General features: G+C 42.5%; 1 protein-coding gene across 2 annotated transcripts in view; it reads left to right on the top strand.

Annotated features, from left to right (window-relative positions):
• The window catches only part of NR5A2 (nuclear receptor subfamily 5 group A member 2), a 256864-nt gene that overhangs the window by 188458 nt on the left and 44593 nt on the right, over positions 1-23813 (top strand). For both annotated transcript variants that reach the window (XM_069737334.1, XM_069737333.1), the window contains exons 5-6: positions 8531-8650; positions 22108-22255. In XM_069737334.1, the coding sequence (XP_069593435.1) occupies positions 8531-8650; positions 22108-22255 (268 nt within the window). The remainder of the gene's footprint in view (positions 1-8530; positions 8651-22107; positions 22256-23813) is intronic.

Raw genomic sequence — 23813 nt, 5'->3', positions numbered from 1 at the left:
GCATCTTTGTAGGCACGCGCACTGCCCTTTTAAGAGAAGGGTAGCACGTGCACTAGGCGTGCATCGGAAGACACTGCTGTATGCAAGGGAGAAGGGAACGAAAGGCAAGGAAGCTGCCATGGCTAGGGTGTAGAGTATGTTGGTATCCCTGCATGGACAGAGCAGGGGAACCGTGCAGGGGATGCCCGACAATGGATGTTACAGACTGTATAGGTTAGCACTAGTGATGAGCGTGTATACTCGTTGCTCGAGTTTTCCCGAGCACGCTCGGGTGGTCTCCAAGTATTTCTAACTGCTTGGAGATTTAGTTTTCATCACCGCAGCTGAATGATTTACAGCTACTAGACAGTTTGAATACATGTGGGGATTCCCTAGCAACCAGGCAACCCCCACATGTACTCAGGCTTGCTAGCAGTCGTAGATCATGCAGCTGCATCAACAAAAACTAAATCTCTGAGCAGTTACAAATGCTCTGAGACCACCCGAACGTGTTCATGAAAACCCAAGCAACAAGTATACTTGCTCATCACTAGTTAGGACTCATACTCATCTGCGTTTAAAACAGACGATTGCAATCCGATAAAAAAATCGGATTGCACTCTGACTAATGTTAGTCATTAATTCTGTGTTCATCTGTGATTTTGTCTTCGCAACATGCTGCGAGTGACCGCGTATATTGGACGAGACTCACCAATGCAAATCAATGGGTGCGAGAGAAAAATCTTTTTTACGCACCTATCTCATAGGAAACCCAACATTTCTTCAGCCATTTACAGTAAAATCACTTTGTGAACCGTCAGAATAGAATAGATAGAATAGATGGATAGAATAAATGGATAGAGTAGCTAGATGGATAGAAAGATGTCATTGAGATATATAATTAGTGTGGTGCCTGTGTATCTCACTGTACATGTAGTTAGTTAATAATTAAATAAATTAGGGCAAAAATCTATCTATCTCTGTATAAAAGATTGTTTTCTTAGTTAGAAAACTTGCTTGAAATTACCAAGAATTACTGTATGTAAAAGCTGAGGTTAAAATCTCATTGCATACGCATGTCATCCAGATGCTAGGTGAGAAAAATCACATTGTACTTGCATAACACTCGTCCTACATTTTAGGAACAACATTGCATCGATTTTATTTACGCTGTTGAGTGTGAGATCAAAAGGTGTTGCTGGACTTGTCTTTGAAAGAGCTACATGTGTATGTAAATAATTTGAGGCAGATAAATTGCCTTTAAGCTGCTTATAAATCATTGTTTTCAGCTGCACATTATCCTGTGTAAACTGGATGTGTTGTCAAGAACAATCTGTTACTGATTGTTCTGTGCACATTGGAAGCACGGTCAGCCTGTGTAAACAGGCTACTAAGGGTAGTTTCACACTAGCGTTCAGCAGGGCTGCAGTAGGCAGCCTTTCTCCATTAAGCCGCGCCCACTGCCTCGCCTCTTCCTTCAGCTCCGCCTACGTCTGCATGCCCTATTTTTAACATTGGGTATGCAGGCCACGTTTGATGCAGGTCAGCGCAGCGTCAAAACGACGCATGCGGAGGCATCCGTATACATCCGCATGGCCTGCTTACCCAATATTAAAGATAGGGTACGCAGAACGCATGCAGATGTAGGGGGAGCAGAAAGAAGAGGCGTGGCAGTGGGCGGGGCTTAACGGAGAAAGAATGCTTTCATCCGCTGCCCTGCCGAACGCAAGTCTGAAACCAGCTTAAATGCCTGCTGATTGGCAAACATGTAGGATAGGGGACTTAGCAACATAATTTTTCACACAAACTACCACTAACAAACTATAGGGGTTGCTCAGGCACCTCCCTATTGGGGAGGGTGCCTTTTATATAAGATGCCTCCCAGCTATTTACTCCTATCTGGAGCTCTACTTATTCTGTGACTTGAACAACTCCTGATAGGTCCTTTCCTTCAATGGATGATACTCAGCGGATTTGGCAGCGTCAGACTGGAATCTGATACGATCCACCACGGCTTGCTGAAGGTAATTTCCTACCGAACAGGAGTAAAGATAAGCTGTCTCGATGATGCAGATACTTCCACAGGACACAGACACATTCAAAGTCAGTGTCGAAGTATCTCCACTCTCACCTCTATGGGCCCTAGGTTTTGGAGTTTTTCAGACCCCTCCGGACAACAACAATTGAAATGTTCCATGCTACCGCAGCCATAGCACACTACCTTGGCATGATCACGTTCCGGCTGCTGCATCGCCAGCCTATCACGATCGACCTGCATGGGTTTAGAATAGATACGTGTCTCTTGAAACTGGGAAACAAGTAGTCTCTAGACAGAGCCAAACGTGACATCTTTGCAGGTGTGTCAATGCTGCCCCTTTAAGAGCAGTGAAGCACGTGCACCAGGCTGGATGTCAGTACATTTTGGGCAGGAAAAGGAGGGGAAGGAGCACAAGGACGCGGCCAGGGCGTGGTGAGTATGTTGACACCCCCACATGGACAGAGCAAGGGAACCATGCAGGGGCGCCGACAATCGACGTTACAGACTGTCTAGGTAAAGGCATTGCTGCACTTGTCTTTGAAAGAGCTAGGTGTATATATAAATAGTCTGAGGTTGATAGATTGCCTTTAAGCCTGCTTATAAATAGAAATGAGTGAATATGTTTGGAAAATGATTGATGAATCCAAATTTGCCATATTCGTGCCGAATTTATCTTTGACGATCGTTTCAGAAAATATTCGCTCATCTGTATTCCCATTGGCTCCAAAGGCGTTCGGCTGTGTTCGGTGAATATCGCAAATACGGCGATTGTAATCCGAAACAAATATTGAAATATTCGCTCATCTCTACTTATAAATCATTGCTTTGTACAGCACATTGTCCTGTGTAAACTGGATGTGTTGTCAAGAACATTCTATTACTGATTGTTCTGTGCACATTCGAAGCACCGTCAGCCTTTGTAATCAGGCTACTAAATGACCACATATTGGCAAACACGTAGCTGATCGTTAAACACCTAAAGTCATACACGTTATCATGGAAAGAATTCTTCATATAGACTCCTTCATTCATTTGCAAATATCGCAACAAAATTCGACCATGTCCTATATTTCAACTAAATAAGAACACATTTGAAGCTAGATCATAGGCAGAAAATAAAGTGTTTGTTTCTGATTGGTAAGTGGAACAGGATGTTAAAACTATTACTTTATACCATCAGCCTGTAATTTCCCATTAGTTATTCATCCTGTAAAAATCTGAGTGTGTTTCCTAAGGTATTATTTTTCGCAGCTAAGGAACAAGTACGGTAGATAAAATGTAAAGAACGCATCTGTCAAATAATTTGGGACACACATGCTTACATTGCGCTAGGATGCAAACTGCTCATTTGGGGTTTCCTATGAAATACAACAAAGTCACATTATTCCAGTGTTGTGGGAGTTGTCCCAGTAGCAGGAGAGACCATCTACCAGGAACACCATGTGCAGACTGTTGCTTAAAGATGGATGAGCCTTATCTTATTTATTCACATTTTACATATTGGACTATTGCAGGGTGAAACCATAGCTGTCACAACGCATTTTAGGCCTTCGTTCGGACATTTTTCATGGATAGAACATATACCCATTATAATCTGTGAAGCTCTTCACATGTCCTTGTTGTTTTGAAAACTATTCGCAAAAAAATCACGGAGATGTGTCCAATTTTGATCTTAGTCATAGATCATATTCACACATTCAACTCTGTGGGTCCTTGAAAATCACGAAACAACAGATAGATGTTAATTATGCAATCTGTGTGCTGTCCATGATTGATACTTTGCAACCTAATTATTTTGCGTGCAAGATATATTTACACTTAAAGCACCACTCCAGCGTTTTTTTTTTATTTCAGCGCTAAGCATTCCTAGTGTCCCCACATAGTTAAGAGGCCTCTTAGTGTCCATCACTTGTGCCCTTAAGTGGCCCCACACAGAAATGATGCCTGCTCAGTGTCTTCTTCAAAGTAATGATGCCCCCCTAAGTTGCCAAGAAGTTATGTATAGTACATAGCAGGGCCAGTTTTAGACAAAGTGGGGCCCTGGGTAAAAGTTTAAAGTAGGCCCCCAAATGCTAACATATTGCACCATCACACAAAAACATTTGGTTGTATTTACATGTGACGAGCTCAGGCCGCTAAGCTCGCGTGATCAACATTATTGAAGTCGTACGACGCTTGTTCCCGGGCTTCTTTACAACTGGCTGAGGAACAATGATGGGGATAGAACAATCACTAATAAATCAATCTAATACACCCATTAGTCTTCCACATAGTATAATGCACCTCATAGTCCTCCATATAGTATAATGTGCCCCATAGTCCTCCCTATATAGTATAATACACTCCCCATAGTCCTCCATATCAGGGGTGTCAAACTGCATTCCTCGAGGGCCTCAAACCATGCGTGTTTTCAAGATTTCCTTAGCATTGCACAAGGTGCTGGAATCATTCTCTGCAGGTGATTAAATTATCACCTGTGCAATGCAAGGAAATCCTGAAAACATGACCTGTTTGCAGCCCTCGAGGAATGCAGTTTGACACCCCTGCTCCATATAATATAATACACTCACCATAGTCCTCCGTATAGTATAATACACTCCCCATAGTACTCCATATAATATAAAACACTTCCCATAGTCCTCCATATACTATAATACACTCCTCATAGTCCTCCAAATAGTATCATACACTCCCAATAGTCCTCCATATAGTATCATACACTCCTCTTTGTTCTTCATATACTATAATACACTCCTCAGTCCTCCATATAGTATAATACACTCCTCATAGTCTTCCATACTGTATAATGCACTCCCCATAGGATAATGCCCCCTTAGTTCTTCTTATAGTATAATGCATTCTCCATAGTCCTCAATACGGCATAATGCAGGTCCCATATAGTACACATAATATAATGCACTCTCCATAGTCCAATTAGAGTATAATGCAGCTACCTTATAGTACAATGCACTCCATAGACCTCGATATGGTATAATACAGACCCTCTCAGAGTATAATGCAGCCACCTCATAGAGTATAATGCAACCCCCTCGTAGAGTATAAAGCAGCCAACCATAGTATATAATGCAACCACCCCATAGAATATGATGCAGCCACCCCATAGAATTTTATGCAGCCCCCACCCATAGAGTATAATGCAGCCCCATAGTCCTGCAGTATTATGGCCACCATGTACTCAGTGATGTAAAAAAAAGTACAATACTCACCTCTCCTCCTCGTTCTCCCACTATTCTTTTCTTTCCAGATCATCTCAGCAGCTCCACTGCCCAGCACAGCATGGTGCGCGATGACGTGACATCATTGCACACCATGCTGTGTCAGATTCAGAGGGGAATGATGGGGGAGGGAACGTCATCTGACACTCTCTCCTTCATTATTGCTTTCAACTGTATCTGCATCTATGATTGAGTCCCTCTAATTGATGAGCCCCTCTAATAGCAGCTGCGTGATGTGCCACTATAAGTGGCACCCCACTGGCTGGGTTCCCCTGGTGGACCGGGGGCCCTAGGCAGATGCCTAGTCTGCCTGCCCCTAATGCCAGCCCTTGTATATAGTAATTCTCAGGGATGTGGCTGCTCTTTCATCAGCTGAATGAACCTGTTTGATTTTAGTCCTGGCTTTAATCTGAATCATGTATATTTAATATTCTGTATTTTATTTTTATTTTGTGTCATTAGAAGTGTAAATTCAGAGTTATTTTCTGTTAAATGATGAATCTGATTAATACCTGGCATTTGATGAGTGGAGCTGATATTTGACACGGCATTTTTCTTGCATGTTTACAGAAGTTTTGCTCTTTCATGAAAACAGGACGTCTTTAATCATTAACGATGCTGCCCCTGAGAACACTCACCCCTCTAACAATACCACTCCTGTAGGACTCTCATTCCTGCGCACGGCATCAATATTGGGAAGTCTCATGTCTCTGCGAGCCAAGATAATTCTGCCTCCCTCCCGTAATTAATGGGATAAATATATAAGTATATTCCTGGATTCGGAGGGGGACAGACCAGGTTCCCAGAGAAGAAAGCACCTGGCTGTACAAATCTTTAATTCTTCTGCTGCCACTGAAAAAAACCCCTTCTAGGAAAAGAGAGATAATATTTTAATATGAAGATAAGAATTAGTGTTTCCAGGGTTTTGTCATACTCGCAGGTTATTGTGGGAGCGAACAGATGGTTCACATTCATTCTCACACCACACTGTTTTGCATCTGCTTGACGTATACTTTTCTTCATTTTGTTAAAATGTCTATCCAACTAAAAGCTGTAAAATAATAAACGTGGCCACCACATCAGCTTCAACAGAGCTGGTCACCCGGCAGTCCTATGAAAGATCTGCCTGAGTGATACATCTGTGTTCCTAGTAGGATATTTAAGAAGGTTTCTAATCATGACAACACCTTTTTATATGAAGCCCGGTGTCGCTCCAGAAGTTCCATTTGGCCATATATTTCACCTTCTGCAACCAGGGATGACATGTAGTTCATGGGAAGTCTGTCCATTTAGGGGCAAAATATTCTTTTCAATATGTGAACAGTCTATTCTTGAAATTGATGTGGGAAGCATGAAAAATAAGCAAGCGTTAGGCTAAGTTTACGCTAGTCATTTTTGCAGTGTTTTTTAATGCAAATTTTCAGCTGCGTTTTACAGTACCAACAAAGTATGAGATTTCAGAAATTTCCTGCACACACATTGTTTTTTGTTATCAGTATTTTGTGCTTTGATTGTTTTTTTTGCAGAATAGACAGACCTCCCAACCATCCTGAATCCTGCGGGACAGTTCTGATTTTGAGACTCTGTCCCGCTGTCCTGGCCGGGATCTTACTTTTCCCGCACTGTACTGAGGTTTTTCCAGCCTCAGGAGAAACTATAGAAGCAGCGCACAGACATGTGGGCCTCATGGCAGCGATAAGTCAGAACTTGTCTAGTCGGGAACCTGAACCCTGCCTCCTCTAGTGATGTCACTCACCTATTTCCGCCGCATCCAGAAGCTGCAGGAGCTCGGAGCCACTGATGAGGAGTCTTCATTCTCCTCACATGGTGCTCAGTCTGCCCGTCCTGTGGCGTCTGTCTCTGTTACCGGGAATGCTGTGTAGTTACCGGAGCCACTCCTGACACGCTCCCTCCTGAAATGAAGAAGCTTACAACCTGGAGTGAGGTGTGTGGGCGTGTCCGGGGTCACGTGGTGTAAACATCTGTGTCGTTTTACCATAGACTACTAGCACAGCATGCAGTGTCAGTAATCTGTAGTAAAACTACCACTCCTAAAATGCGGTGTCAGTAATCTGTGGTAAAACTACTACTGGTACCATGCAGTGTTAGTAATCTGTGGTAAATCTACTACTCCCAGCATGCAGTGTCAGTAATCTCTGATAAATCTACTACTCCCACCATGCAGTGTCAGTAATCTGTGGAAAAACTACTATTCCCAGCATGCAGTGTCAATAATCCATGGTAAAACTACTATTCCCAGCATGCAGTGTCAGTAATCCATGGTAAAACTACTATTCCCAGCATGCAGTGTCAGTAATCCATGGTAAAACTACCACTCCCAGCATGCTGTGCTTGTAATCCATGATAAAACTGATACTCCCAGCATGATAAAACTACTACTCAGTAGTTGTACCTATGGGAGGTGGAGCCGCATATTCATCACTGTAATGTGCGGCACCACGTGACCGCTCATACAGGAAGAGCTGCGACGCTGAGAGGATGGAAACGCCGAGGGAGCTGGGTAAGTATTTTAATGCCAGCGGGAGGGTGCACAATGGTGGGAGGGGGTAGACTACCGTGAACTTTATTTTAAAAACAAAAAAAAATTTTTTTAAATGATTTTTCATTCCTTCTCTCCAGCGAACGCTGCTGGAGAGAAGAAATGAATGGGGCTTCAGCACCACAAGCTGGGTGGACAGCGCTTACAGTAGCGCTGTCTCCTGCATGGCACGCGGACTGCACACGGACAGCATCCTTGTGCGGTACGTGTTTTACACGGACCCATTGACTTTAATGGGACGTGTGATCCGTGCGTTCCCACAAACACTGACATGTCTCCATGTTTTTCAAACGGACACACGGTCCGTGAAAACACGCTGACATGTGCAGAGACACATTGATTTTAATGTGTCTGCGTGAGTCAGTGCTCCGGTAAGTGAGGAAACTGTCACCTCACGTACTGGAGCCACTGACGTGTGAAACCGGCCTTACAGATACTGACGTGAAAACTAAAAAAATACACAAAGTGTTCACGTGATTTCAAGGTCTCACAATTTGTGCAAAAAATGTTACAACTTTTTAAGGCCATTTAAACAAGAATTCTTGTGGAATCACATTGAAAAATCGGGGATTAAATGCTTGCTTAATAAACTGATTGATTGATTTTCATTTTTTTTGTATCATGAGTGTGGGTACAATTTTGTGGTAGATTACTGGTACTCTAACTTTAATCTAATTTTAATTAACAAATAAATATATTTATTATTTATTACTACAGGTAGATGACCAGATGAAGCTTTTGCAAAATTGTTGGAGTGAGTTGCTAATTCTGGATCATATATTTCGGCAAGTTCTACATGGGAAAGAAGGCTCAATACTCCTGGTTACAGGCCAGCAGGTGGGTTCTGGCTTTTGTGATTGTGACTCAGTTATCAATATCGAATGACAGAATTTTAGACAAGGTCTTGTATCAGAACAGTTGTCATTAGTAGACATACAGTATATACTTCTTTTAAACATCAGTGTGTCCCGTACATGAGATGGCAGTTTTCACACATACCGGAGACACACGTAGACATATTGAAATCTATGTTGCTGTGCATGTCAGTGTGTTTCCACAGACCGTGTGTCCTTGTGACCCACACGTAGACATGTCCATTTTTACCGACAAGGAGCCGCAAAACACGTGGAAACAGATGACACACATGTCATCATGTGACATGTCCCGACGCCTGAGAAGCAGCGCTACAGTAAGCGCTGTTCTCCGGCACCAGGTGCTGAAGACGGCTCTCATCATTCTTCCCTGCTGCTGGTAATCAGCGCGAGCAGGGGAGAATGATGAGAGTTATATTCAAGTGATAACAATGAGAGCTGATGGTACTATTACTCCGCTAATAAGGCTTGCAGTATTTGGTCAGTATTTTACATCAGTATTTGTAAGCCAAAACGATAAATGCATAAGTAATAAATGCAGAAGTGGTGCATATGTTTCTATTATACTTTTCGTCTAATTGTTCAACTCCTGGTTTTGGCTTACAAATACTGATGTAAAATACTGACCAAATACTGCAAGTGTGACGGCAGCCTAACAGTGAGAGCAGGAGCAGCTGATGGGAATATTCTTCACCCACCGCCTGCACCATAAAGAAATTAAAGAAAACAGTATAGATTCCCCCGTATTTTTGATAACCAGCCAGGAAAAACTCACAGCTGGGGGCTGCAACCCTCAGCTGTCAGTTTCAGCAACGTTGGTTATCAAGAATAGAGGGGTCCTCAAGCTGTTTTTTTATTATTAAATAATTTTTTTTTTTAAATGGCATGGCAAATGGGTTTATATTTGTGGGCTTGATGTCACTTTGTATAGGTGATATCAAGCCCACGGCTTAGTAATGGAGAGGCATCTAAAAGACACCTTACTAATCCTATAGTTATATGGTAAATGAAGACACAGCCAGAAAAAAGTCCTGGACGGTGCCAAGAGAATTTCTCACCGTGACAGTGAAGTCACTGAGCTTGAACTGCAGTGAACCTCATCAGCGACTTTTTCCCCACGCAGCCTCACTGACCGGCAGTATCCTTAATGATGTCACCGCTGGTCAATGATGCTGAGCTCATTCCCCAGTGATTCTCAGCCTTGACGGTTGCATCTTGACACCATCCAGGTTGAAAACTATTTATCCCCCAAACATGGATTACAGTGGACAGGTGGAGATATTGTTGTTTTTTATTTTTTATTTATTACAGGAGACAAGGGATTCAGTGGAATTAGGTGTTAGGTGCGTTTGTTATTATTAAATAAAAATGAAACAGTGCGTTTTGTTTTATTTCTAATAAAGGACTTTATACTGGCTGTGTCTTTATTTACCATATAATTATAGGATTAGTAATGGATATGTGTATTATAGATGCCTCTCCATTACTGGGGACTTGATGTCACCTGACAATATAAAGGTGATATCAACCCCACAAATAGGAACCCCATTTGCCACCGCTACAGGGCAAGTGGGAAGAGCCAGGCAAAGTTCCAGAATTGGTGCATCTAATTGATGTGTCTTTTCTGGGAGGTTGTGGGCTGCTATTTTTAGGCTGGAGGGGGTCAATATCCATGGCCCCTTACCAGTCTGAGAATACCAGACCCCAGCTGTCAAATTTAGCTGGTTGTCAAAAATGGGGGGATCCAATGCCGTTTTTTTTTTCAATTATTTAAATAATTGAAAATAAAACAATGTGAGGACCCCTCTATTCTTGATAACCAGCCTTGCTAACGCTGGCAGCTGAGGGTTGCAGCCCCCAGCTGTGAGTTTTGCCTAGCTGGTGATCAAAAATACAGAGGAACCCACGCTGTTTTTTTTTTCTTTTAGTTATTTATGGGAGTAATAGTCCCATCAGCCGCCGCCTGCTCTCATTGTTATCACTTGAATATACAGTACAGACCAAAAGTTTGGCCACACCTTCTCTTAAAGATTTTTCTGTATTTTCATGACTATGAAAATTGTCCATTCACACTGAAGGCATCAAAACTATGAATTAACACATGTGGAATAATATACTTAGCAAAAAATTGCAAAACAACTGAAATTATGTCTTATATTCTAGGTTCTTCAAAGTAGCCACCTTTTGCTTTGATGACTGCTTTTGCACATTCTTTGCATTCTCTTGATGAGCTTCAAGAGGTATATAGCAGGGTAAACCATCAGCACTCAGACAACGGATGCACGCTCCAAGGTCCAAGGATCCAATCGGACACAAACGTATAAGAAAAGAAGAAAAGCAGCATCCATACCAGGTGATGAAAATCCAAAACGTATCTTTATTCTGCCATGGTAAAATACAACGTTTCGGCCAGGTTGGCCTTTGTCAAGTGTCACTTGACAAAGGCCAACCTGGCCGAAACGTTGTATTTTACCATGGCAGAATAAAGATACGTTTTTGAGCTTCAAGAGGTAGTCACCGGGAATGTTCTTCCAACAATATTGAAGGAGTTCCCAGAGATGCTTAGCACTTGTTGGCCCTTTTGCCTTCACTCTGCGGTCCAGCTCACCCCAAACCATCTCGATTGGGTTCAGGTCTGGTGACTGTATCTGGCGTAGCACCCCATCACTCTCCTTCTTGGTCAAATAGCCCTTGCACAGCCTGGAGGTGTATTTGGGGTCATTGTCCTGTTGAATAATAAATGATGGTCCAACTAAACGCAAACCGGATGGAATAGCATGCCGCTGCAAGATGCTGTGGTAGCCATGCTGGTTGAGTATGCCTTCAATTTTGAATAAATCCCCAACAGTGTCACCAGCAAAGCACCCCCACACCATCACACCTCCTCCTCCATGCTTCACAGTGGGAACCAAGCATCTAGAGTCCATCCGTTCACCTTTTCTGCGTCGCACAAAGACACAGTGGTTGGAACCAAAGATCTCAAATTTGGACTCATCAGACCAAAGCACAGATTTCCACTGGTCTCATTTCCATTCCTTGTGTTCTTTAGCCCAAATAAGTCTCTTCTGCTTGTTGCCTGTCCTTAGCAGTGGTTACCTAGCAGCTATTTTACCATGAAAGCCTGCTGCACAAAGTCTCCTCTTAACAGTTGTAGAGATGTGTCTGCTGCTAGAACTCTGTGTGGCATTGACCTGGTCTCTAATCTGAGCTGCTGTTAACCTGCGATTTCTGAGGCTGGTGACTCGGATAAACTTATCCTCAGAAGCAGAGGTGACTCTTGGTCTTCCTTTCCTGGGGCGGTCCTCATGTGAACCAGTTTCTTTGTAGCACTTGATGGTTTTTGCCACTGCACTTGGGGACACTTTCAAAGTTTTCCCAATTTTTCAGACTGACTGGCCTTCATTTCTTAAAGTAATGATGGCCATTAGTTTTTCTTTACTTGGCTGCTTTTTTCTTGCAAAAATGCAAATTCTAACAATCTATTCATTAGGACTATCAGCTGTGTATCCACCAGACTTCTGCAAAACACAACTGATGATCCCAACCCCATTTATAAGGCAGAAATCCCACTTATTAAACCTGACAGGGCACACCTATGAAGTGAAAACCATTCCCGGTGACTACCTCTTGAAGCTCATCAAGAGAATGCCAAGAGTGTGCAAAGCAGTCATCAAAGCAAAAGGTGGCTACTTTGAAGAACTTAGAATATAAGACATAATTTCAGTTGTTTCACAATTTTTTGTCAAGTATATAATTCCACATTTGTTAATTCATAGTTTTGATGCCTTCAGTGTGAATGTACAATTTTCATAGTCATGAAAATACAGAAAAATCTTTAAATGAGAAGGTGTGTCCAAACTTTGGTCTATTCTGTAATTCTCATCATTCTTCCCTGCTTGTGCTGATCGCCAGCAGAGCAGGGGAGAATGATGAGAGCCGCCTTCAGGACCCGGCGCTTGGGAACAGCGCTTACTGTACCGCCGCTTGTCGGGCGCCGGTGCGTGTGGTACTAATGTGGCACACGGTTGCCACCCATGTGCCGCAAGTATTACACACAGAGACATCTCCTTTACCATTTTTTCTGGTACCGGAAATATCAGGACATATGAAACCGGCCTTTTTAAGAGTTGCTCTGTATTTAAATGCATGCATAGCATCGTCATGAGAATTTTGAACCGTTTCCCGCCGCGACAAATTTTCATTTTTATTTTTTCCTCTCCTTTTTCCAAGAGATCTATCTAAAGACATCTTAAAAACGAAAGCACGTCCAATTTTTCAGATGAAAAAGAATGTTTAAAATGAATTAAAATTTGCCACATGCATTAAACCACCTCAAAAAGTCACATTTTACTCCAAATACTTGGCGCAAAAGCAATAATAGTTGAGCCCCATAGTATTGAACTTGCACCAGTAACAAATCAGCCCCAGTGTGGTGAAATGGAGAGACGCAATGGTGTGCACACTCGCTGACAAACACCGGAGCCAATATAAGATAAGAACTGACCTACAATGTCTATTTCTGGACCCATATACAGCACGAGAGCAGGTGCACATTGTCACAGCTGTCACCAGCTCTGAACTTGTCACCTGCTTCCATGCTTACATTTCACAGGCAGAACTTTGGGCGACCTTATTGACTTTGAGGTGTTTATAGGGTGAAAGGGCGGTCCAACTCCAAAGTAATTTAATGACAGAGGCATGTATAATGAGACAAAGAGTTAACCCCCAATAGGTTCATGGCATACTTCATGGGTTAGAGGTCAATCCTATGTGGAAGCAAACTGTACTAATGTTTTGTTTGCTAAAAAAAACCCGGCTGCGGCTCACTCTTGGTAGAATACATTCAATATATTACAAGCCACTAGCCCTGTGTAGTAAAAGATGGACATACATGTCCTTCTTCTTCTACACGAACAGTTGATCAGACGGATAGTTACACAATTGATACAAATACTATTAGTTTGTGATCAGCGTTAGGCCGGGGTCACACTTGCGAGTATGATGCAAGAATGGTTGGGAAGTCCAAGGGTGGGCAAATACCTCTCTCCTAGCTGGTTTTAACAAAGCTTTCTATGACAAGCGCTGCCATCATCAGCTGGGCATGGACTAACTAGTGTTTTATTAGAGGAATAAGATCCAGAGAAATGTCCGCCCCAGGTTTACTGCTTTGACTCAAGTATATCATGTTCTGAGAAACGGCTCCATAAATATTTTACATACATATTCTTTTATGATAGGAACTTCTATTTTTATAAGTTTTACTTTTAAATCACCTTTTATAGGAATGTGACTTTTCAGGATAAAAAAAATGCAATGATTTCCCAGTAGCATGATCAGACGACTATGTTTTCGGATATGTGCACTCAGCATCATTTTCAGTGGGATTATGCTTGCAAAAATGATAAGTGAGCGTTAAAAACAATGAACTTGTGCACAGCAATATCAAAACGACTTGCTGTGCACATGTTCCGCCTTTTTTAACTTATTTTAACTGTTTCAGGCTTTGAAAGCCATGAATTGGCTAAAAAAAAAAGTGACCGATTCATTCTTCTGGCGTTTTCCGCTTGAATTTAAAAAAAAAAAAAATAGATTTAAAAAAAGACTCTCAAAAATGATGACAAGAAAAGATTATTTTGGAAAAACGTTACCAGCATTTTCTTGAAGTGTCATCTGCTTCAAAAACAGTGCGCAGGTTTGGCGACCATTTAAAAATTCCCGGACAGTCTGTAAAAATAAGAACATTTTTTGCCTTGTCTGTAAAAAAAATATTTAAAGTATATGTGATTTTCTTGATGCTTAAAACAGATTATTTTGACTGTAAGTATCATCACTTTACAGTTTATACATGATTGGGCGGTATAGATGTCTCACTCAATCATATTGATTTATTATGGCTTTTCAATGTGTCCATAAAAATATATTTTTTGAGTGTTATTTTTTGACAAGCTGTCCAGAAAAAAAAGTTGGCATCAGTGCATGTGCATGTATGCTAAAAGGAACGACTCTTATAATCTTGTTTTTTTCTGCTGTTTTGTCCATATAGAAACAGATTTGGCTGAGGAGACAACCATTTTGCCTACTAAAGCTTGCATGCATACCCAAAAACATTGCTTTATTCTCCTACCGTTTACAGAGTAAATTTACAAGAAATATGTATTTGGTCACTAATTGAGATGTTGTTTAGGTCACATTTATTAACTTTAATACGTAAAAAATACTTATGACATTTTCAGTTTACTGTCTGGGCCGGCCTCCACCGAGTCGGGTTATAATGGCAGCCAATGTCAACAGTAGTCTCACTGGCCGGTGGGCTGTCCTCAGCAGAATAAAAAAGGGGAAAGTTGTGGAAGGGATGCAGGATTAGCCTGTGTCAGTAAGCAATGCCCAGACCTCAGGTGCAACAGGAAAAAACTCGCTTTTAGGCTGCCGTCACACTATCAGTATTTGGTCAGTATTTTTCATCAGTATTTGTAAGCCAAAACCAGGAGTGGGTGATAAATGTAGAAGTGGTGCATATGTTTCTATTATACTTTTCCTCTGATTGTTCCACTCCTGGTTTTGGCTTACAAATACTGATGTAAAATACTGACCAAATACTGATAGTGTGACGGCAGCCTTACTGGAGCAGTTGTTGATGATGATGATGATTACAGCTCTCCACAGTTATTCAGTACACTCAGCCAACAGCCCTTTACGGTGTGATGAGCTCAACTCTTTTCCGGCGATGTGTAGTAGCTCTCCTTACTCCTTTTGCATATACCACTATACGTGCATTATGGGTACAGTAATTGGCAGTGTTTTGGATGCAGCACATGTCCGCTGTGTCCAAAGCGCTACCGGCTATTGAACGCAGGGGAATCTGCATGTGTTCATTGAATCGTGCGGATTGTACAGGTGAAATTTATCTTGCAGAGACGCGGTCTGGAAAGACACACCGCATGTCCGTCTCCGTAGGTAAGCCGCAGGTATCGGTGCACGCATAATGGACAAATGGACATGGGATTTCTTGAAATCCCATCCACTATGCTTAATATTAGAAAGGGTGGAGGGCACCACAAATCAAGACAAGAGGATTCGCCACGGGCCTTTGGGGATAGACATAACAAAGAACAAGAAAAAGATAATTGCCCACATATACGGGAACACCTCAATGTATAAAAAATATAATACTTTATTGGTAGGTATCAAAAAAATTCCGACGCACACGTACAGCTCATTGGGCTCCTATGAGCTGTACGCTGTACGCGTGCGTTGGAATTTTCCTTAGCGCATGCACAGTGCTACTCTCACACAACTTTATTGTAAAACCATGGCTATGGACATGGGCAAGATGGCCGCGGCTTTACAGCGTTCCATGTGCTTGATCACCAGAGGTCTCCTACACAGGTGAATACCTTTGAATTGTCACAAATATGTATATATACTTGTGGGACATACAACACAGCATGCTATTCTTTCCCTGTGGAAGCCGCAACTTGTGCGGCGATACGTGTGGGAACCTATCCCACATCTCTTCCCCCACTGCTTACATGGCTCCAATCTGAACCCTTGGACTGTTGGTATTATTATTATTATACATTTTTATAGCGCCATTTATTCCATGGCGCTTTACATGTGAATACGGGGCAAATATACACAAATACATTAAACATGAGCAAAAAACAAGGCACACAGGTACATAAGGAGGAAGGACCCTGCCCGTGAAGGCTCACAGTCTGCAGGGTATGAGGGTATATTGGTTTGAAGATTAGGCTTTTTTATATTAGTCCCCTTTCCTCTTATTACTCTCCACATGTCCAATTGACTTTTCTCTTTTAGTGCCCTGGACTAGGCACACACTTTGTGCCAGTGTGATATATCTTTTTCTGGGCCCATATGGTACTGTGATAGTGACATAGTTATGTATATTAATTGATTGCATACTGTGGTTCAGATTGATTTCATTTTGCGAGCAATATTGCACTCATTGCTTTTGGGGGATATTCTTGTGGGTTATGATTGCCCCCATATCAGTGCATGATATTTGTATAGGTTTATGTTGCATGCTTGCAATTTTTAAGTGTTTTTAATTCTTCCTGTGTTTTGTCTTTCATGTATTTTTTGATACCCTAAGGGTAGGTGCACACGTTGTTGAAAGGTGTGCTGATTTTTCCTCACTGATTTTGGTAAATCCGCAGGAAATCCGCACTGCGGATTTACTGCGGGATTGCCACGGTTTTTCTGCGGGTTTTGTCTGGATTTCACCTGCAGTTTTACACCTGCAGATTCCTATTATGGAGCACGTGTAAACCGCTGCGGAATCCGCACAAAGAATTGACATGCTGCAGAATAAACATATCAGTGTTTCCGCGCGCTTTTTTCTGCAGCATGTGCACTGTGGATTTTGTTTTCCATAGGTTTACATGGCACTGTAAACTCATGGAAAACTGCTGCGAATCCGCAGCTGCCAATCCGCTGCAGATTCGCAGCAAAATCCGCAACATGTGCACATACCCGAAAACTTCTCTCAGCCTGGACATTGGTATCCATGGCACCTCAGGCTTACGGGAAAGTACCTCAGCTCTCTTCCCACAGCTGACAATTAAGGATCGTATTAAGACATCTCATCTCTGATCCCAGACTGATGTCGTCTGGCATTTTGACACTTTTTGAACCGCTCATGACATTACGTCCCACGCAGCTGCAGAAATTTTATTGGAGTCCCAACAGCAACCACAGCGAAGGCACTGGCTGGCCTCCTTCATTGCCAGCACCTCCCAATCCCAGGGGTAATTGTCCTGCGGGAGCTGCTACCCTTTAGACTTCACAATGTCTGTCTGTCTGTCTGTAAGAATGGCTGAAGAGCTGACTTCTCACACCATCAGAGTTCACACACATTTGTGACGGCTGACTTTGCAGGGCACCAGACTATAGTCACAGGACTGTATTTACTCTCTGTCGGATTATGCTAATCATACTCTGATCAGAGTTTGATCAGCGTGTGATCCGATTTTCTTAGATGAGAATGGATCGCCCCCACGTAAGGGCAATGGGGTACTCGGTACCGGGTCCTTCAGTTCCCTCAGCGGGGATGTCACGGTGGCCCGACCCAGACTGGGGCCCTATGAGGGGCGCCCAATAAAAGGCAGAGTTCGTAGATAACGGTAGTGTTCGTGACGCCACCTGTGGTATTCGGTCAGGATGACCGACGCTGCTTAGGGGTCCGCTGGGGTGATGGAATGGCAGCTAGATGGTGTACCTTCCCACAGGTGAAGTATATCCCCAGGGCTTCCCAGAAGTGTAGATGGTGATGGTGTATGATGTAAGGCGCGGCAAATAACGAGGACACAATGGGTGCAGTCTCTTTACCTTTACTGAAGGCTTCAGCATCCACAGTCGTGAGTGCCGGATGACAGGGTAGGCAGAGTCTGGCCGGTCTGATGGCAATTCCAGAGTCACCTTATCCAGGTGAAAATCAGTAGCCTTCCCCTTGCGCACAGTAACGTAGTAGGTCCCTATTTGCATTAGCTACCATAGGGTCCTCACTCTTGTTACTTCTCTCTCTCTCTGTCCCCCAGATGGATAGGACATCACACATATGACGATGGTGGCCTGAGGCTATTTTATAGGGACCCTAGAGACGCCCCTCCTCCGCGTTGCCACCTTGTCTGCTTAGGTGTTTAGGTCGGACAGCCAACTTGGAATCGACTGCCCTGCCGGTCTCTGAAGCAAAGCGTAGAGTCTATTACTCCCTCGGTTTTCCGGCCTCCGGATCTGCGCTCAGAGGGAGGCAGCCTGCTTCTAGCTGGTCTCCCGCTGTTGTTTCACTCCTGTTGCTCTGACTTCTGTGCTCACTCGCTACAGCACACTTCCTCTCGTGTCCTTTCTTAGGAGGCTGCCGCGTGGGTTGCAGGCGCAGCTCCGTGCCCTTCTTTCCTTTCTCCTCAGACTACTGTCTGCATCTGACCAGGGATCACCCCAGCCAGCTCGACCTGGAGACCTTTCCTCGTCGGTCCCCAGCCAGGAGCTCTCCTCTCCTCTTCTCTCCTCCTACTCCACTCAACTGACACCCTAACTTCCTAACCAACCACCAGTTTTACCCAAATGTGAGGAGTGGCCTAATAGATAGAACCTTTTGCTCCCCCTGGTGGCCGGCGTGTGAAGTGTGTGTGTGGCTGTGATACCTGGCAGGGTGAACTCCTTTGGTGCCATCGGACGTAACATCGCTCCCCCTAGTGGAAGAACGACATTACTGCAACGACCAGGACTCTGGGGCGCTGCAAGAAGATGGAAAATTAAATCTCCCTCTTCTCCATTCTGTCTGTGAAAATAAGACCACACTCCGATGTCATCCGAGTGCAGTCTGCTTTTATTCCCACTTTCTCATTGACTTACATTGCTGAATGCGATCTGCATGTCGGGTGCAAATAGTGCATGCTGCAATTTTTTTCTAGGACAGACTCTTTCTGAGACAAAAATCATGTACATGGCCTTATAGAATAACATTGAGTGCATTCATATATTTCTTCAGATCACACTCGGACCAAAAATACGGGATGCTGCACGAGCCCTTATACACATGTATTAAAGAATACTTAGCTGGCATTATCAACAACTATTTTCTGGTGTCATGTTAATGGCACATAAGTAAGAATACACCTTTCATCTCTCCGATATTGAATGCTGCATGTGTCTTTCATGGTGATCGTCATTGTCACCAGTGACATTTGGGCATTAGTAACTGGCATTAGTGTTAAGTGCAGTTGTACAGGAAGTCCAGACCATGGGCAAAAGGCAGCGAGACATACCTCTAATGCATTATACCAGAGCGTGGCTATTCATTCTTTACTCGGCTGCTGTATTTACTTTCCCAAAGAGGATAGCAAAGCAAACATACAAAGGGAATGGTTGAGTACCACCGACATGGACACCACAACATATAGAAAAGGGCAACAGCATGATACTGGGTACCAACTAATGCTGCGATCTAGATTTATTCCATGCTACAGTTCAAAACAGGTAAATCTGATATATTTGTGGGAACACTGCCTGAAACTATGCATTCTGCGATAGGATAGATTATGGATGCGATTTAGTCCGGGCTGGCCAGGAAGTTCTACAACTCCAAGCCTCAGATTTTCCACCATCTAAAAATAAAACTATTAATAAGATTGCTCACTGTTTTTAATTGCAAATCCTTGCAATACAGTCTCTAGATATCCCCATTGAAGCTGAGGGGGAGGATGGCGCACATAATTATGGAAATTAGCCATCAATACATATAAAAAATTCATCTAACTTGGTCTGGCTGACTGACAGGTGAGAGAGGAAGGGAGATACAAAAAATGATATTGCTGCGGCTGCAGATATTCAGTGTACTCGTTGTTTATGGTTATTTGCTACTTGCATGGCGTCTCCGGAGTATATTAGGATTGGGGTAATTAATGAGACAAAATGTTGTGGTGTAAAATGATATGGGTTTCTAGAACAAATGAAAAAGTACTGTACTGTGCATTGTCAACCCTTGGAGTGCGTCATACATATGCTGTGTGTGTATATATATATGTATACATATTGTAGAGATCGTACTCGGGTGCGGCAGGAGGAAGACAGGAGGCACGTTTCTTTAAAACGTCCGTGTGGATTTATTTGCTCCATAAATCCCTAAGCAACAACAAAAGGTTAACGGCCTTTAGAGCCGGCAAAACAACACAAAATGTCCTTAGCCGGGTTCTGCTCATCCAGGCCTGTGGGCACACAGGCTGGGGCAATGTCTAGCACGCAGGCTCTGTCTGGAGCCACACACACAGGAGGGCTTCTCCCTCCCAAGACACAGACAATGTGCCAAACAACAGCCTCCATTATGTAGGCTGTAGCCACACCCACAGGTGAGGTATGTGGGTAGCCAGACCCGCCCATATCTCCTAGCTACCCGCAACCCAGACCCAGGTGCACTAAACAACATCCTAGTGCTTACGTGCACTGAAGAAAAATACTCCAGGTTACATCACAAGGAGCAGCCATCCCTGTGCACATACCTCCCATTGATTACGTGGCCATTAGCCTCCTTACTATATATATATATATATATATATATATACTGTATATGTATGTATCTTTTAGGCTTGTGTGGAAAAAAAATGGTGCAAAGAATGCCTTCAGAAATGGGAGTGTTACCAGTTTAGTGAAGTGATAGAACAAAAGTAAAATCTAATTTAAATCTATTTTTGGTGCGATCATCCTTTCCCTTTAAAATGTCATCAAAGCATCAACTCTTTTAGATATGCTTAAACAAAGTCAGGTATTTGGTAGTATTATACCACCACCACCATCATGAAATGGTTTGGTCAAAACTTTTTATTGATGGCCTACTCTTGGAATAAGCCATCAATATCTGATCAGTGAAGGTGAGACACTCGGCACCTTGCAGATCAGTTGTTCCCAGTGCCGGCGGTGGTTGGAAGCTCTTGGATGCTTTTGAAGCATAGCATCTCTGAGAACAGAGAACATTACAGCTGATCAATTGGGGTGCTGGTTTTCACACTACCACCGGTCGGATAGGCCATCAATAAAAAACTAGTGACTAAAACCTTTCACTCAAACATCTTTGAGGGCTTAAAACTAGTTGAGAAACAGACAAATTATGTTATAAAGATGAGTTTGTGGAAAACAGAGTCTTGTCACAGGTCATACACCATACTAAAATTGAACAGAGCAATAACACACAAGGTAGTTATACTGCATCAGCAAGTTCTCACCCAAGCAAAGATTTAAAAGTAAATGGGGGTTTCAATATGTGCAGCTCAAGCTCTTCTAAATAAGCACCAAGACATTGGAAACATTGAGCTTTATAAACACAACTGTTGGCCAAGGAAACTTAGTGCAGCAGATAAAAGACACGTCATGCCTAATTCCCTTTAAAATTGGCTTAATACTGGCAGGAACCAGTGATACCCAGAAACACTTCTCTACTGTTCGGAGAAGTCTAGCCAGAAGCAGTCTTCAATGAAAAATTGCAATCAAAAAGCAAAATCTTTGACACGTAAATAAGGCCATGTGACTCAGCTATGCCGGAAAACATTGGAACTTGGGTGCATACAAATGTCATCAGGTGCTAAAGTCAGTAAGAACTATTGTATATTCAGCATAAGAAAACCCAAAGAGTCCTGGATGTGAAGATATGGCCCCCAATACAATAAACAATACAAAACAATCAGATACCAGATTTACAGTTTTTTCTAGCCTTTATGCGGTTGTCAGCTTGTATTCCACACACTGGTAAATAATAACTATCATCAAAAATGACATCACAATCTTTCACAGATTATTTCCATTTTGCACATCTCAGTACTAGGTTTTTATTGGTGCGATGTAGTTGGAATCGATGCAGATTTCTGAAACGTCTGCTATATTATGGCTATATGATGTTCTAATCTCTTTCAGGTGGATTACTCTGTTATTGTCACACAGGCTGGTACCACATTAAACAACCTCATGAGCCATGCACAAGATCTGGTGGCCAAGCTTCGATCACTGCAGTTTGACTTAAGAGAGTTTGTTTGTCTGAAATTCCTGGTGCTCTTCAGCCTTGGTAAGTAGATGACCATTCAGGGTTGTTTTAATAGATGAATTCTAACCAGCAGTTATTTGTGAACATGACACTAAAACCATCATAAGAAGGCAGAAGCTGACCTATGATGGATGTGATGTATGATGGAGCCATTCTTCTGGTTTTCTTACCAATCAAATAATGTAGCTGACCATTCTATTCTGCACATTAACAAACAAAGATTTTTAACCTAAGGGAACGTAACCCAACAGTAGTCTGAATATAATCTAATGCACAAACGGTGATTCTAGCAGAAGTAGAAAGAGAGGAGGACACTGGAAAAGCAGAAGGAGAATATTGTCATTTTGGTAGGGTTCAGAGTAAATATAGTGAAATAAGTCTTAGGCTTTAGACCTCTTTCCAAATGACATTTTTTCCATGGTTGTGACAGACACATGTTCAGCAAATTCAACAGTGGTGGCCTATGTGTTTGTGCCCATGAGCAATTTTCTACTAAAAAATTAGGTGAAAAAAATGCAACAAGCACTATTTTGATCTGTTTACAGATGAGAATAGTGTAAGTACCGTAATGGCAGGCAGCTTCTGGAGCTATCACTGATGCACATGAGCCCATGGAGCACTTGGACCCAGTCATCTGCGCAAGTTGCTGACATGAATAACATTTCCCTGGCCATTGAAACTTGGGATCAAGATGAGTTGTGCCACTAATGTGATGTCGGGGGGAGGCTAACTGGAAAAGGAAATTGTCTTTTGTATGTCATGATCAATGAAAATGCTTATAATGCATTATACAGAGACTATGAAAATCAGGGAGCACATTATGATGTCCATGTAAAGTCACAGTGCTTAGGGTGCAATATACTATATTTCTCCCGACTCCTCCATAAACAATAAAAGTTGGTGTTGGCAGAGTGTTTGTGTTTTCAATTGGCAAAGTGGAGTAAGTTGCTGAGAGACACCTCTCTATTCTTCTCTCAATACACATTAACCAAAACCGAAGAAATGAGCTGGAGCACATGTTAGTATAAGTGTAATGTGCAGGTGCATAGTCAAACTGTGACCACTAACAGACTAAATCTAAAATAAAAGCAAAATGAGTAAATGCCCCACGGTAAGTAAATAAGTGATAATAGTACATGTAAAGAACATGGAGTAATTAGTTGACACTATTTTGATCAAAACAGCATAAAAGCGATCCCACCGCGACAAGGTGTACCCATCAGTGTGGACACTATCTCCTGTAATTCCCCTCGCTATGTGTTAGTAGGCCTCAAAATAGAGAGGGGCAGAGAGGGCCCAGACATTTAGTTACAGCAGGATAGTGCTCATTTTGTTTTTTATCCTAGGTTTTGTCTAAATACACATTTGTTGGTTATTTGGTCACTCCAAAATCATTGAAACAAGTCTGTTTATTATTCCCAAATTGTGACCACGTAAAGTCCCAAATATGGTACGGCTAGGCTGTCTCAATTTGTTTATTTTATTTTGAAGGGTTATCCAGGACTATTTTATTTTTTAAAATATGGGCCTAAGAACTAACAGGTGGGTAGTTGCTATCTGCCTATTCTACCTGGCGGTG

This window comes from Ranitomeya imitator, chromosome 8 (assembly GCF_032444005.1).
Source record: "Ranitomeya imitator isolate aRanImi1 chromosome 8, aRanImi1.pri, whole genome shotgun sequence".
Lineage (NCBI taxonomy): Eukaryota > Metazoa > Chordata > Amphibia > Anura > Dendrobatidae > Ranitomeya > Ranitomeya imitator.
Note: the sequence above shows the minus strand (reverse complement) of the source record. Positions and strands in the feature narration are given on the sequence as shown.